Consider the following 15,218-nt stretch of genomic DNA (forward strand, 5'->3'; position numbering starts at 1 on the left):
GTACATTAAAAATATTATAAATTCTAGAATTTTTAATTTGATGTATTATAAACGCCGAAGATTTAAGATCTATTCATAACATGAACGATAATATTTGCGATTAATAAACGTATGAAAAATTATTGTAAAAAATATAATACACATTAAATAACAATGGCCAACAAGTATATGATACTTATGAGCGAAAATAGAATAATTTAATTGTAACAATGTGATATAAGACTCGACATTTTTCGTCATCAATCATCATCAAATCACATCGAATCGAAAATTATATTTTTCAAATAATTATAACTCTATTTTTATTAATACGAAATTTAATTACTTCTGTTTCATTTGAGAAAAAAAAGGTTTTTAATCAGCTTCGGTTTGTACAAATAACAGAAAATATTACAATGTATATCTTGTACTATGGTAACCATGAACTTAATGAGAAATGAACTCCAAAAAATTCACAGTTTGGGCAGCAATTATACTGTACAAGTAAATAGTTGTAAATCAATGAGTATCTTGCAATCATTGATTATTACCCGACAAGAGTAGTATTTTGAAATAATCATTACTATAATAATGACAATAATTAAAATAAAATATTTCTACATAATTAATTAACAATGTACAAAATTTCAACTTTTGTTTGAAAAATTTGTTATAATGGCAATTTTAATGTTTAAACTAGGCACTCATGTACATCATCACTTATTTTTATCATTATCGTATTAATAATTATTTATAATCAATATTATTTATAATGTAATATTGGAAGTGATAGCAGCACAACATAAAATAAAAAAATAGAATAAATTTTAGTTAGTGCTGATATCCTTCTATAAAATAAACAGTTTCTAACTTTAATCTTTTTCTTACAATTAAAAAAAATGTTCATAAACAGAAATAATATAACGAAATATCAAAGTTAATCAATTATTTTATATTTACAAAAAGAGTAATTTATCACTCACATTCAAAAATCTATTTATTAATAACGCATACTTTACACATTCATGACATTTTAATATTTACTGAAATATTTGTTATTTACTTCATTCACATACTTATTTAGATTTTAAAAATGTTTTTCACCCTTTTTCTTTTTATTTAGTGTAACCTCAGTCTTCTTCTGGCTGCAGTCTGTCATTAATTTTATATACATCTCAAAGGAAATATATATGTACAAAAGATACTATTTATATCTTACGATGTATAAATCGTATTTAAAAAAAATAATAATAATAAATTGCCTTGTCATTATTTGAACAACTATTTACAACGTTTGTTTGAGTAATTAAAGAAAACTTATACTATCTTGATGGCATTATCGATGTGTAATTTAGACAAAGTTTTTTTCACCCTGAGGGCAGTTAATCGGACGGCTGGATTACCATGCCAACACTCAACCATAACTTTGCTTAGCGCTGAAAGGACCTGAAACAATTAAAAATTTAAAAATTAATATTTAATAATCAATAAATAATTAAGCTCGTCTGAACTTTCAATTTTTATGTCTGATGTAGAATAATAAAAAAATACGTAAAATTTTCGAACAAAAATAAAAGATAACTTACTGGATCAAGGTCCCATCGTGCTGGTATAACTGGCCTAAGTCTTTTGATACAAACAGCGAGCCTCATGTCCTCAAAATCTGGATCACTTGGCACAACATCGTGGTAGGGTAAAGCATATGGTTCAGCAGTAGTCACTTTTCCACCAGTTATACATCTTCTACAAACTTCCCAAAGTACTAAACCAACTGAATACATATCTGCCATTTTAAAAGCATCAAAAGATGATGTATTTAGGCTTTCATCCAAAACTTCAGGTGCCATATATCTTCTTGTACCCACTCTGGTATTAGGTGCAATGTCAATTTCACCACTTTCACTGTTTTTTAAAAATAAACATGATATCAGTAAAAATTATCGTATACTACTTAAATATTTTTCATTTGAAATAATCAAGATATCTTATCTTACCTTATAAATCTAACTGCCAGACCAAAGTCCGCAATCACACATTCTCCATTCTTCTTAACTAAAATATTTTTGCTTTTGATGTCTCGATGTGCTATTGCAGGCTTTCCTCGAGTACCGAAAATTTCCGTATGAAGATGAGCAATTCCAGAAGCTATCGATAGACATATTGTAAAAAGACTTGAATGGTCAAGCACAGTTGTTTGAAGATAATCATGGAGAGATCCTCTCTCATGGTAATCAGTGATGAGAAGCATTTGGGTCCAAGAACCGGTTCCCTTGATGTCAGCAGCGATGAATCCAAGGATATTGTCATGTCTCATTAACACAGTTTGATATATCTCAGTTTCTCGAAACCAAGATGCTTCTTCTAACGTGAAAAACACTTTAACTGCGACCTTTTCTCCTCGCCAACGTGCAAGCCATACATCACCATATCTTCCTCTACCAACACATTGGCACAATGCTAGTTGTTTAGCAATAGTTCTTTGCACTAAAAGAGGCAAACCAGAACCTGAACCTGAACTTTGATCAATTAAATCCTTCAAAGTTCCTTGAGAAGGCACTAAATAAGGTCCGCGTTCTTTCTTCCGGTATCTTCTGTAGATAATAACCATAGTAATACAAAATACTATCAAACAAACTGATAGTGAAGCTGCTAAAATAATTAAAGGAGCACCCGACGCTAAAGATATTGGATCTGGTGGAGATGTTGGTCTTGGAGTATATTCTGGATAAATATCCTTGTTACAGAGATTAGTTTTATTGCAGCAAAGAATACTTTTACTGCGGAGATGTGGTACAGCCGTTCCTTGACATTGCATAAAACCTTGCTCATCTGGTGGTAAACATCCAAATGAAAACTCCGGCACGTATTCACCTAATTCTCGATCCCACACTTCTTCTACGGCACTAAAGCAATGACTTCCAGGTTTTCCTTCACATGTACCATTCTGTCGATCATCTGGGCAATGGCCGTCGCAGTAACATGTTATTCCGACCACTGAAAACATACAAAAGTCAATCATTTATTCATCCATAAAAAAGTATTTTCATTAAAGTACTGTGTTGAAATGTATAAGAAGTTTATTGCTTTCGTAGATTACATTCTTGTTGAAAATTGATTAAAAAAAAGCATTACCAGACTATGGGCACGTGTCTTGTAAACTACTACATACCATATCATCTACCACCAAGAAACATGGTCTAAAAAAAGATACGTCCTTGCCTCGGGCACGGATGTAGGAGGAACAGATCGACCTTTTACGGTATTTTTCTTATCGCAATTAAATGCAAAATTATCCGTACTTTCACCAGAACATGATAAACCTGTCTCTTATGTAGATATATTTCACTTTACATCTATACCAAGTTACGAATTCAATTTAGTAAAAAACCGTTTATTGATAAATACTAGACATAAAGGTTGCTATATTTTTTGTTGTTAGTCTTGTAGACAAAAAATGAAATTGCATAGTTGAATGTTAGCTAGATATATAGGTTTACTTTGAAATACTCGAGTCATTTCTGTGTACATTGACACGCCGAGTAGACAGCACGAAGGCAAGACTTTTCGGATTCTATATGTAGCACCGAGGAATTTAGAATACATATAAATTTAAACTAACAAAGAATGCAATTGAACTAAATATTTTTTATTTACATTGAATGATAATTGAATTGCCATGTCTTTTTTCTATTATTTATTGATAAATAAAAATAATGAAGTTGAGATAATTGCAAATTTGAATAAATGACATTAAAAGATATATATATACACAGAATGACTGAAGCAGATCAACAATAGACAAAGAAAATAAATGTTTCGTTGAGAAATAAATAAACGATCGACATGTTAATTGTAGTCTACACACTGGGTGAGTATAGTTGTGCGAGAATAAGTGAGAATAAGCGAAAATAAGCGAGATTGTTGGCTGGCAAGATATGTGTATGTCGTGTGGGCGGACGACCATCTCGGCCTACGAAGTAATACCACTATGAGTAGAGAAAAAAAGAGAGAAAAGGGTGCGCCGAGTTCAGAAAACTCTGTCTCCTTTACCTTCCCTACATATTATTTCATTTTCTTTCTCTTTTTCTCTACTTTATTCTCATTCAGCTTGCAACGTGTATGTCACTTATTGTATTGTGGAGATGATCTGTATTTCCTGTACATTGTATATGATAGTTATTCAACAATATATGTATACATATGTATATGGAATTTATTTATCAACAACTATAATCACTGCTTCGAGCTAGAGAGCATGTAGCACATGATATATCAAGAGATGGAAAAAAATACGTTTTCAACTTTTAAAATGCAGTTTTTTTCATTTAAAAAATGTATTGTTTTCAGAATATTTTGACATCAATAAACAGTAAGAAATATATTAATTAATCATCTGTAATATCTATGAAATAATAAAATACTAAGAAATTAATAACTAATGTATTACTAATATTTTTAATGACTATTTATTAGGGAGGTATACGTATATAAATGTAAATATTCTCTCAATTTTTTTCTGAATAATCAGTAAATGTGATTCATTGATACAATATAGACTAAACTGTGAACAGACTCACCACACATGTAATGTCTGGTCCTCAAGCTGATAGCATAAAGTGACAAAAACTTAACTGCACATGTGTACGTACTTACTGACCCTACTTAAAGATGTGCATTACAGGAAATGTCCTGCTGACTTGGAGTATCGAGTAATGTAAAAATACAATTTAAGTACATCATGCATATGATAGAATTCTCGAAATAGTTCATTACTAATTAACTTCATTTCTATGTGGAAAGTAATATTGATTGCTCGAGTTAAACAAGTGGATTATTGGCTCAACTCAGTTTTTTACAATTACTACACGCCATAAACGCCAGCAAACAAATCGATCTATGTAGTTTGAGGGAACAATATCACGTTGTATACTTTCTGTATAACCCTACACAATCATGAAGGGGATCAATCTATACCCGTCGGCACGATTTCAACCACCCTTCAAGCTTTTCCTGGAATTTCGCTAGCTTACTTCCCTACTGCTACTACTATTACACACTTTGATTCTCATTTATTTTGCGCATGTGCAATCTTGGCATCTTTTATTATACCATTCTTTCTTTTATTTATTGCACTATTAAGTTCCCACACCTGTTTTTTTATAAACCCTTATACATGAATAACTCAATATCCTACATTTTTGGCCCTTTTGAACTGTATAAAATTAGTACCCATATTCGTGTAACAAAATTAGTATCCTTTTTATCCCCTAATCGAACAATTTAATGTAATACCATTTTACCCTAAAACAGATTTTACTCAATATCTATATCAATGACAGAAAATTGGGTGTTTAACTGATAAGTAATGATGATTAAATAGATAAAGTCTGACCCTCTAGTATGAACCTCAAGTTGATCTTGCACCTGTATAGGGTCTATGTGGATCTCCAGTTACATCAGCTATATAGAGATGTGATCAATAATGCACTATCAACTAGTTTTTTTCTAAGCTTATTATACGGGAAATTACGGTAGTACGAGCTAGATATAGTCTTGTGAGAAACGAGAAATGAGAAACTAGCTATTCTGGATGAGTAAGGACTGAACGAGTTGGGCACACGTCTTTTCAAGTATTCGCGTATTTTGAAATGCAGTCACGTATGCCGTGTGACCACAGCGGTGCAGCTCAGGTTGATATTTCTCTTCTGATTGCATTTTTTTTCTACGTTTTCTTCTTTTTGTCGATGTTTCTTTTTTTCATGACCTCGTGTGAAGTCTCCAGGATTCTGAGGATGTAGTTTTAAACAGTTTACTAATATTTTTTAATGCGAGTTTGACTTTTATTCATCCATAGATAAAATTTTTTAGATTTACAGAAAGTTCATTATTTATAATAAATTACGTATTTTTAAATTATCCAAATTTAATTTACTTTTTTTTATCAGTTTAACGTTTGAAAAATTATAAATAATTTTATAAAAAATGTCATTAATGTATTAAAACTGTAATGCAATTATATTTCAGTCGTTCAAATATAAACTATTTTTGTTGAAAAAAAAAACTATTCTTCATATAAAGCAGTGTACTGAGCATAAAATTGAAAGAAAAGCAGGAATTTTCTTAATTCCTAAGTCCTTCCGTATGAATCGTAGTTATCATTTTTAATCCTATGAATTACAAACGTTGTACAAAAATTTATTGTTTAAATAATTGAAAGATCCTTTCAGAAAGGTCCAAGTGATACTTAGGTTCTGGCTTACTATAATCCCTCTGTTTTCCACAATAATGATGATAATAATAGATAGTAATTCAATATTATTACAACTTTTCTTGGGTTTCCCCAGTCTCTGGCTAATACTCGTGTCTCCTCAATAATATAAGCCAGCAGCTATACAACCATTGTTAAATAAACCCGCACACTACATAGGCTTGATTTAACACGCGATCATACTATGACATGTACATATATACATCATGAAAAAAAATACAACGATATGTGTGTACATACGTGGCGGTTTTACAATCAACATATCAGGCTAAATATTTGTTAAATAGTTTGTGATCGAGCACTGAGCCATTTTTCTTATCTATTACGTACTTCAGACATCATTACTCACATTTACTGTGTCACGGGAAGGAATTTTTTTTCAATAATCATTCTATTTAGAAAATTGGAATGAAATTTTCCCAGAAAAAAATGAATAAATCCTTGTTTAGAGCAAGTAACTTCCAAGAAATATCATTTCAGTTAGCATCAATTTTGTAACATTTACAATTAACTTTCGTATTCTTCAAACTGAACAATTGGTTTTGGATTAGAAATATGCAGTTGCACAGATAGATCTTCATTTATAAACTTTTACGGCTTTCCTGACCAAGAAAATACAATAAAAAACTCTTTGTTAGAATATATGTAAAAACATTAAAAAAAAGAAGAATTCAATGTCTACATTGTTGATAAAAGAGTCTAAAGAATGTCCGTAAAAAATTCACAACTTATGAATAGTGTCTTGAGATGAGAATAAGGGAGAATATGTATAATAGAAAAAAAAGGAATGAAGGTTAGGCAGCTTTTATTGTACTTCACACAGGTCGTGAAGTGAATTGAAAAGCTGAACAATAGGTCAGGTAAAATATATATACAGATTGTAAACCCTGTTCTACTACACCTGGCTGCTGATCCAGAGTTATAAGGATAGGAGCCAAGTAGTACTTGTTTTGTATTCCATATAGAGGAAATAATATTTATATATCGTTATCTACATACATATGAGCGTAAGTATATTGTCAAGTATAGGTTTATTATTATTAGTAATAACAACAAAAAAAATTCCAAAATGAATTCGTAAAAATGGCTCCATATAATAATAAAGAAAATAACAAATGTTAACTTGGAAAAATGTTATAAATCATCAGCAATATTATTTATTAGAATTGTATTAATGTTGATGCTGTAATGATGATGCTGCATTGAGGAATTTCTGTGATTGTATGTGATATTACATTGATGATACATACATAAATTGAATTTATACTCAGAAAAGAGAAAAAAGCCAATGGAATTGTGTTAATTATTCTCGAGGACATCTTACATTTTAAACGCAATAATTAAATCTTGCTGATAGTTTAAGGTTACTCTTTTTATTTGAGAAATAATGAATGGATTGAATAACATACATCATTCATAAAATATTTCAATTAGTGTAATCGGTAATTAAAAAATTTATCACAGTTTTTTAATCATTTTAATGAAATGGAGTATTGTGGGAAACATCTGACGAGATAAAAGTAAATTTAGAGGAAAGAGGAAGACATTAGAGGATGAAATTCAGCTTGAGAAGAAAACGAAAAACTGATCTACAACTGTCTGCATTTGAGAGACACTTCCTCTTATGAGAAAAGAGATAACCTTTTTGCTTGCAACTGAAGACTGTAAGAAGACTTTAAAAAAATAAAAAAACTCACACGTTTCCTTCAGAGACTTTGTAGAGAAAAAAAAGCAAAGCATAACAATAAAACGAAAATGAAAAGTGTCAGACTGCGAGTCTGGTCACAAGCGGCAAAGACAAATCGTGGTATGTGTATGTGCGACATTTGATACCGGGACATCTGTGTAACATAAGCTTCGTCTCACGACACAACATAGCAAAATAACGTAAGGAGACAGAGAAAGATTGTAGTGAGAGCAAAGAGAAAATATCACCAATTCTTCAAGACATTATTTTACGCTAATTTATTTCTAATTGTTAAAAGTTAGAATTTTGATAGGTCGACATAATCAATCTGCTTCACAATTAATTCACAAATAAGTTAAATTTATTTAATTAATCATTCCAGTGTATGTGTATATATACTACTGCGGCACTATAGTACTATACCATTTAAATATCAGCACCATTCAGTCATCTTTGGAGTTTACTGAATGATCATTAGATTGAATTATAATAATTTATTATTGTGTAATGAAACAAAATAACAAAAATTACTCACCACCAATACTTTTAGCAACCAACACCGTAAGACTGAGCCACAACAGGCTGTATTTACTAAATTCGCGCTGATGTGAACTTGTGGAGCGCGCAGCAGCCATTTTCTACACTCGAGAGCACATACTTGACTGTGACGTAGGTAGCAGAGCGTCGAGGCGCAAGCCACATTGACTTGGCTGGACTTGGCGTATTTTCGTAAAATGATCCAAGTGCGAGAGAGAAAGAGAGAGGAATCCATGCTTCAAAGTGATAGTGGGAGAAGCGTTCGGCTACAATCGGTTAGTGATCGGCCACAACGAGTGAGACTATCTTTAGGCCAGTTGAGAATACATTCAGCAGGAGTAAGGGAGAACGAGAAGGATTTACAAGGCGTAAGGGACTTGGAGAGAAGAAGAGTGGGATTTGGTAAGATGTGACGATCATCGGTGACCGTCGGGGGCGTCAGCTATGGCAACCTATGGCGGGAGACTGAGTCCACCGAGTCGGCGTCCTACAGGCGCCACTGAGCCGCGACTTGGAGTTGCTTTGGCTGCAACTTGGAGCCTACTCGAGACTGCTCAAGAGCCTATCTCCCTTCTTTGTCTTTTTCTGCCTGCATCAACATACTTGTTTCCAAGCAGCCACACACCCAGCTACATCAAAAGTGATCAGGAGTCTGTACACAGGCGACAAACTGAATAGCTGTCTTACGATCTATCTAAACTCTAGTGATCCCATTTGATTGACATGATATAAGTCATCATTCTTATGTTATATCAATCTACTGATATCATTTTATCGAACTCCAATAATATTCATTCATTGAAATTTTTCATTCTGATAAACAATCATATCTAAATACTTCAAACTTTTATAGCCACTATGTAGATAAACAATACACTGAAAGGACTAAAAAACATTGAAAATAAATAAAAGTTATATAAATATAATTGTAGAAACGGATGATTAAATAATACGAGTCAAGATTATTATAATTAGTGGCACATATAATGCTTGGTATTTATAGAGATGATCTTCGACACTTTAGTCGTTAATATTTCCCTATCCTCTTCTTTTTTTTTTTAATAAAACAATTATTTATTTACCAAGTAAAATTTATGGTGATAATTTAAAATAATTACATTAGATAGATTCAGTGATATAATCTTTTCTTCATATTTTATCAATTTTATCAGTGACTTTTATTAAAGTGTTAATGAACTAATTAAAATTTCTCAATTATAATTCAGAAGATTAATTTTGTAATATGATTGAAAAAATTTATTTTTCATTATAAATACCTTTAGTAAATCAAAATTATTTCTTGACTTATGAATGATCATTGTTAATTTTCTTCGGTACAGATTGGCTCCAGAAAGTGGTCAGAGAAGAAGAAAAAAAACTTTCTCAGAAGATTTAAAGAAATGAAGGTGCACGGCAATAAAAAAAAAAGGGATTCGTCTGACTGTAATTTGCGAAGCAATTGTTCACACCTTTCTTAGCAGACTGCAGGATGAAAAATAAGTGTCAGTACTGTACATTTATATTGGCATCTTATATTTTTTTATTCGAATATGTTACACAGGCACAACCGGCTCAGCCCACTCTTCTACGAATATTGTAATAATGCGGGCATTGTCGGTCGTTAATCAAGGATTTAACACCCCGAAAAGGAGTATTCAGTCGCGACAATAGCATTGAGGAACCGGATTCGAGGATTAAATTAGCAATTCGTCGTTCTACGAAACGCCTAAACGGCTCGTTGCGCCTGATCGTCTGGCGGTTTAGGCGTCACAAAGACGACAAAGAATGAAGGAATTGATAGAAAAAAAAACGAAATAACGATGAAGAAGAGAAAAGTGAAATAGATGGACGAAAAATAATGATTTTGTACCTGTGTCTGCTCAATGCATTCAATATTAACAATAAGAAGGATCATCATCATCATCTTCATCATCATGAGATGGTAATAATAATACTATTATCGAATAATAGAACGTAATAGATAACGTATAATAAATTATGGAAAAAGAAGTCAGAAGAGCATCAGTATCATCATCTTGATCACACGAGACCAAACAAAATAAAAAAAAGTATTGAGAAAGAAAGAGAAACAGAAAATGATGGTGGCAACCAAACTCTTAAGAGGTACGAAATCTTGAATCTACTCGACGCGTATTCGAATGATCTTGGGATGAGGTAGAAATATATTTCATTCGAAGAGATGTTGGTTGCGAGACCGCTGAGCTACAAAAGAGAGCAAAATCTGTATATAAACGAGTAGGGCCCAGTTAACACACCGTGTAGTCGGGATTAGCCTTTGGGTCAGGCTTTGACTGAACAGAATTTGAAGATCTTGGTTATATTATGTAGCCAGCAACATAAGCAATAAAATTGTAATAAAATTGCCCAAGACTGAAATGTAAAAAAGTTACATTTTTACCATTTTTTAATTATATAAATTATATTATTATTATTATTTATAATAATAAGTGTTATATTTTTTTTAGTTAATAGAATGATAATTAAGAATTAATTGACATGAAATCATTGCGAAAAGGGTCTTGTAAGCATTTAAATGTCAGAATTAACATTGAAATAGTCAGTAGCTGAATTTTGGAGTTAAATTAGTTGGTGGTTAAGCATAGGACTGGATAAGTGGCCACTATAATTCTTATTTTTCTTTCCTTTTTTTCTAATACCTATACTCGTCGAGATACATGTTTTTTTTTATTTTTCTTTATTTTTATATCAACACGCTTGCATGGTATCTCGTCTGTGAATGTTAGTTTGAATAGCTGAGTATGATGGTGTGTGGTAAACGGCAGGGCCTCACCCAATTCACACCTGACTGACCTGACTTCAAAGGCTGATAAAAACATGCTTCCATATAGATAATACCTCTGAAGCCGACTCAAATTCTGCTATCTATACAAGTAGCTGAATATAAGCGACACAATTTATATTATGTAACAAGTATTATAGCTTGAAATTTATTATGTTATTATGGACATTAAATTTACATTTAATTTCAATTTCAGATAAAATGTCTCTCCTATGACTGTGTATGTCTATAAGAAAAAATTAAAAGTACTATTAACATTGTACTATATTTAATATTTAAAGATGTAAAATCAATTTGCTCTAAATATGACCAGTTGAACTAATGGCCACTGAATTAAATAACGGGTGTGTAGAATAAGCTTTGAGTCAACGTTTAAATAGATACAATTGCGATTGATTATCCAATGAAGTCCGGACGACTAATCTCAGTTAAAAAAATAACAAACTATTCCCACGAGAAAAAAATTTATCCTCCTCTCTCCTCACACTATTTCATTGTAATAACTAATATTAATATCAATAATAGATATTTTCAACGGATTTAATATTCCAAAATTTATATGTTTATAATGTTTCAATTGGAGATAGCGAATATATAGTAATTTATTTGACATGTAGATGATTCAATTGAGTTGATTATGATCATTATATAAAACATTTTCGTCTTTATATCGTATAATAAATTCCCATTGTAAATTCGCCTATTCAACCTTCAAATGACGGTGTTCCGTTGGTGCTGTCGCTGAGGTCTAATAATATTGAACATTTTCAAGTCGGGTGCAGCACCGGGTCTTCACTCAAGATGAGTAGGCGTACTATACAGCTCGTGGGTGAGAGGAAACATTATTGGTGATTCTCAAGTGCATATCTATGGGTATTGTGTAGTTCTAGTCACGACTATGCTCATAATATAATGGGATATGGAATATATTATATATTTAGGTGTGTAATATCTTTGGACCACAAGACTCGTCTACCTTGGTTTACCTCATCTACTCCTTCTATTCAGCTGTATACATGACGACGGTGTTCAACAGCAACATACAGGCCAAATGGTGAGAGATGAGGGAGTAAAAAGATAGAAACAACAAAAGACTCGAGTTGGGTCGACTTGGGATATAGAAGATGTATAATACAAAGATCCATCGGGACCGGTTTTGCGCCTGGCCTAACCGTCTTTTTTACATTCTCCGTAGAAGCCCTGTGGAGCCACGGCCGCCACGGGTGTGAAAACCGACACCCACCCACTTGTTATTTTGTCAAACACAAGTCACTGAAAATTATAGCAATCATGCTATATTCGGGCTCAACGACCAACCAAGCATACCACCACCTAATTATATCCACTGTATTTGTACATTTACCACCTAATATTTTTGTAACCATCTATTAAGGCGTGTTGAATTATTAATTTCAATTATTTATATATCTTTACTACTGTCAATACTTATTTAATTTAGGTAATATTCAAATCTATAAAATATAAAAGCTAAAGTGTTAAAAAAACATTAAAAGGTTCTCATATTTCAAAATTAAATATTAATCTAACATAATAATGACTATATTTTTTACTATATACCTGAATTCTTTCAAATATTTCTTAATACATATTAGTTTTTAGTGAAAGTAAACATTTCTTTCTCTAAGATAATAGAGTTTTATTGCTTTTAATGATTTCGGAAATATTTGATATTTTCATAAATATTTAAAAAATTCTTCACCAATTTTAAGTTTCAATAACGTGTGAGACAGTTATTTTTCTTAAAAGATATCATTAACTAAAAAGAGTAAAATAATAACACCAAATTCGTATTTGTTACACCGATAAGATATTGCATGGAATTGTTTTCTCTTGTAGTGCATTTGTAGAATTGAAAGAATGAAATCGAAGCTGAAGAGAAAAGAATCAAACGGAAAAGATTTGAGTGCAGCTGCAGCAAACCTTTGGTTAACCGCACGCCAATTATTCCGTGTACAAAATTGCACGTGCAAGGAACTGGCCAAGTTGAAGAAGAGTAGAATTTCAACAGCGATACAATAAATAAAAATAAATTAAAGCAGAATAAGGCACAACACATATTTTTCTCTCTCCTCTTGGCAATAAAATCGCGCAACTCGGCATCTGGTGAGAATGGTAAGATTGTCTCTTTTTGTCTCTGATTCTGATCCAACAGTTTTTTTTTTCAACATACTCTTTTTTGGTCAACGGATGCACGAGACGTGCGAACAAACAAAAGATTTGGTTCTACCTTGTCTTTTTTTCAATGTAGTATTATGTATTCTCTCTTATTCTTTTTATTTTTCTTCCATTCTTTCTCAGAGTTTTTTTTTCCTTATTTTTTAGTTTAAATTAATTCACTACGACTTTTTAAACAATCTAAGAATGTAGTAATTATTTAAATTTTCATTAAATTAAATTTAAATTTTATTTATTTGCTTAATAATAATGCGTGCATGTTGTATATGGGATACCATATTACAACTAAATGATTTAATTACTTGTTTCCACAATAACATCAAACATCTGTGAGTAGTAATAAAAATATATGCGTAGATTTTTCTACTACATAGTTGGCCATATAATGCTATGTGGTAGCATAAACAAGAATCGGAGTATTACAAATAAGGTACTTGTTGGAAGCTACTCCAGTTTACTGTTTATTCTATGCCTTCAAAGGACTTGAAGTAATGCACGAATACCTTGACTATAAGTGGAACTTGTTTCTTGTCATATCATTTGTTGAACTTATATGGAATAAACGTAGAATCTTTATAAATTAAATTAATTTGACTTTTCTCATTAAATTTAATTAGTAATTAAAATTGAATCATATTTATCTTCAATCTAAAATATTTAAACTTCTAAATATAATTTATTTGTTGATTGGGGTGTAAACAGAGCAATCTTTTCATTTTTTTGTGTTTATGTAATTTATTAAGAATTAATTTAATAAGAGACAAGTTATTTTTCAACCTTTTTCGCTTTAGTCGATGCTTGTTGTGCTCTTATTACTTTAACAACGATCTTTTGTTCTTCAATAAGAAAAGCTCGAACAATTCTGTTAAACAATAATATTTTTTAGTTATGCATTTATCAATTTTTTATGTAATTATTTAATCTATTTACCTTTCTTTAACACATTTGTGACAAAGTACACCACCGTAAACACGTTTTACGGTCTTTTTACGTTTGCACATTCTTGATCGTTCCATTGGTCTTGCAGGTTGAATTCCCCTCAATTGTTCCTTACATTGTCCACATTTAGGGATTTTCTTGGGCTTTTTAAGGTATTGATACACTAACTTCCCACCAGGAGTACGTACACTAAAACAATTATGAAGACTTCATCGTTAAAATAATGAAATAAATAGTAGATTTGACATTTTATTTAAAAATAAATAATTTATATAATTGATTTTAAAAATGAGTGAATTATACTTTAAATGAGTACATGTATAATTATCAAAACAATAACTTTATAGGTTATGATGATGGCAGGTTAAAATGGTATTTTCTATTTGTCATCAAGCATTTTTACACATGATTTTAATAAAAATTCTTAGATAACAGAAAAATGATCTTTTATAAAGTATTTTAATTTAGAAATTACTTACACACGTCTCCTATTACTTTTGGTGTTGTACGACAATCGTCGTCGGTATGTCAACCGTTGTACCATATTTACTCTGTAACAATAATTTCAATATTTTCTATTTAAGATCCATAAATACTGCAATGAAAAATTACATCAAGTTTCATTAATTATTAAAAAACATCATAATGATTAAATAACATAATGATTGTTAAATAAATCATAGATTTATAAATTACAAATAAAAATTAACACTAACCTATAACGGATACAAACGGAAAAGGAAGAACGTGTTCGTATTTTCACAAACAGCCGTAATGTGTGTAGTGGCGCT

General features: G+C 31.2%; 2 protein-coding genes across 2 annotated transcripts; both read right to left on the reverse strand.

Moving 5' to 3' along the window:
* Positions 1–958: 958 nt before the first annotated feature.
* tkv (thickveins) lies at positions 959–8,655 on the reverse strand. The gene is made up of 4 exons (XM_035094305.1): positions 8,470–8,655; positions 1,974–2,973; positions 1,566–1,881; positions 959–1,425 (listed from the first exon to the last, which is right to left on the reverse strand). The coding sequence occupies exons 1-4, from the start codon at positions 8,567–8,569 to the stop codon at positions 1,297–1,299; spliced, it is 1,545 nt and encodes a 514-aa protein (XP_034950196.1). The 5' UTR covers positions 8,570–8,655; the 3' UTR covers positions 959–1,296.
* A 5,548-nt stretch (positions 8,656–14,203) lies between these two features.
* Positions 14,204–15,216, reverse strand: LOC118073583 (60S ribosomal protein L34-like). Its single transcript, XM_035094164.1, has 4 exons — positions 15,144–15,216; positions 14,907–14,978; positions 14,419–14,616; positions 14,204–14,350 (listed from the first exon to the last, which is right to left on the reverse strand). Exons 2-4 carry the CDS (start codon positions 14,969–14,971, stop codon positions 14,254–14,256), a joined length of 360 nt encoding a protein of 119 aa, XP_034950055.1. The 5' UTR covers positions 14,972–14,978; positions 15,144–15,216; the 3' UTR covers positions 14,204–14,253.
* Positions 15,217–15,218: the final 2 nt, after the last annotated feature.

The sequence above is a fragment of the Chelonus insularis genome, unplaced genomic scaffold (genome assembly GCF_013357705.1).
Source record: "Chelonus insularis isolate UGA/USDA-ARS -01 unplaced genomic scaffold, ASM1335770v1 scaffold_362_pilon, whole genome shotgun sequence".
In the NCBI taxonomy this organism is placed as follows: domain Eukaryota; kingdom Metazoa; phylum Arthropoda; class Insecta; order Hymenoptera; family Braconidae; genus Chelonus; species Chelonus insularis.

Excerpts from the sequence above, each read along its gene's own strand:
- tkv (XM_035094305.1), bottom strand. The coding sequence starts at position 8,569 with ATGGCTGCTGCGCGCTCCACAAGTTCACATCAGCGCGAATTTAGTAAA. Across the intron at positions 2,974-8,469 it reads GGTTGCTAAAAGTATTGGTG|TGGTCGGAATAACATGTTAC; the intron begins GTGAGTAATTTT and ends GTATGTTTTCAG. Across the intron at positions 1,426-1,565 it reads CACGATGGGACCTTGATCCA|GTCCTTTCAGCGCTAAGCAA; the intron begins GTAAGTTATCTT and ends TAATTGTTTCAG.
- LOC118073583 (XM_035094164.1), bottom strand. The coding sequence starts at position 14,971 with ATGGTACAACGGTTGACATACCGACGACGATTGTCGTACAACACCAAA. Across the intron at positions 14,617-14,906 it reads AAAAGTAATAGGAGACGTGT|TGTACGTACTCCTGGTGGGA; the intron begins GTAAGTAATTTC and ends TAATTGTTTTAG. Across the intron at positions 14,351-14,418 it reads CACAAATGTGTTAAAGAAAG|AATTGTTCGAGCTTTTCTTA; the intron begins GTAAATAGATTA and ends ATTGTTTAACAG.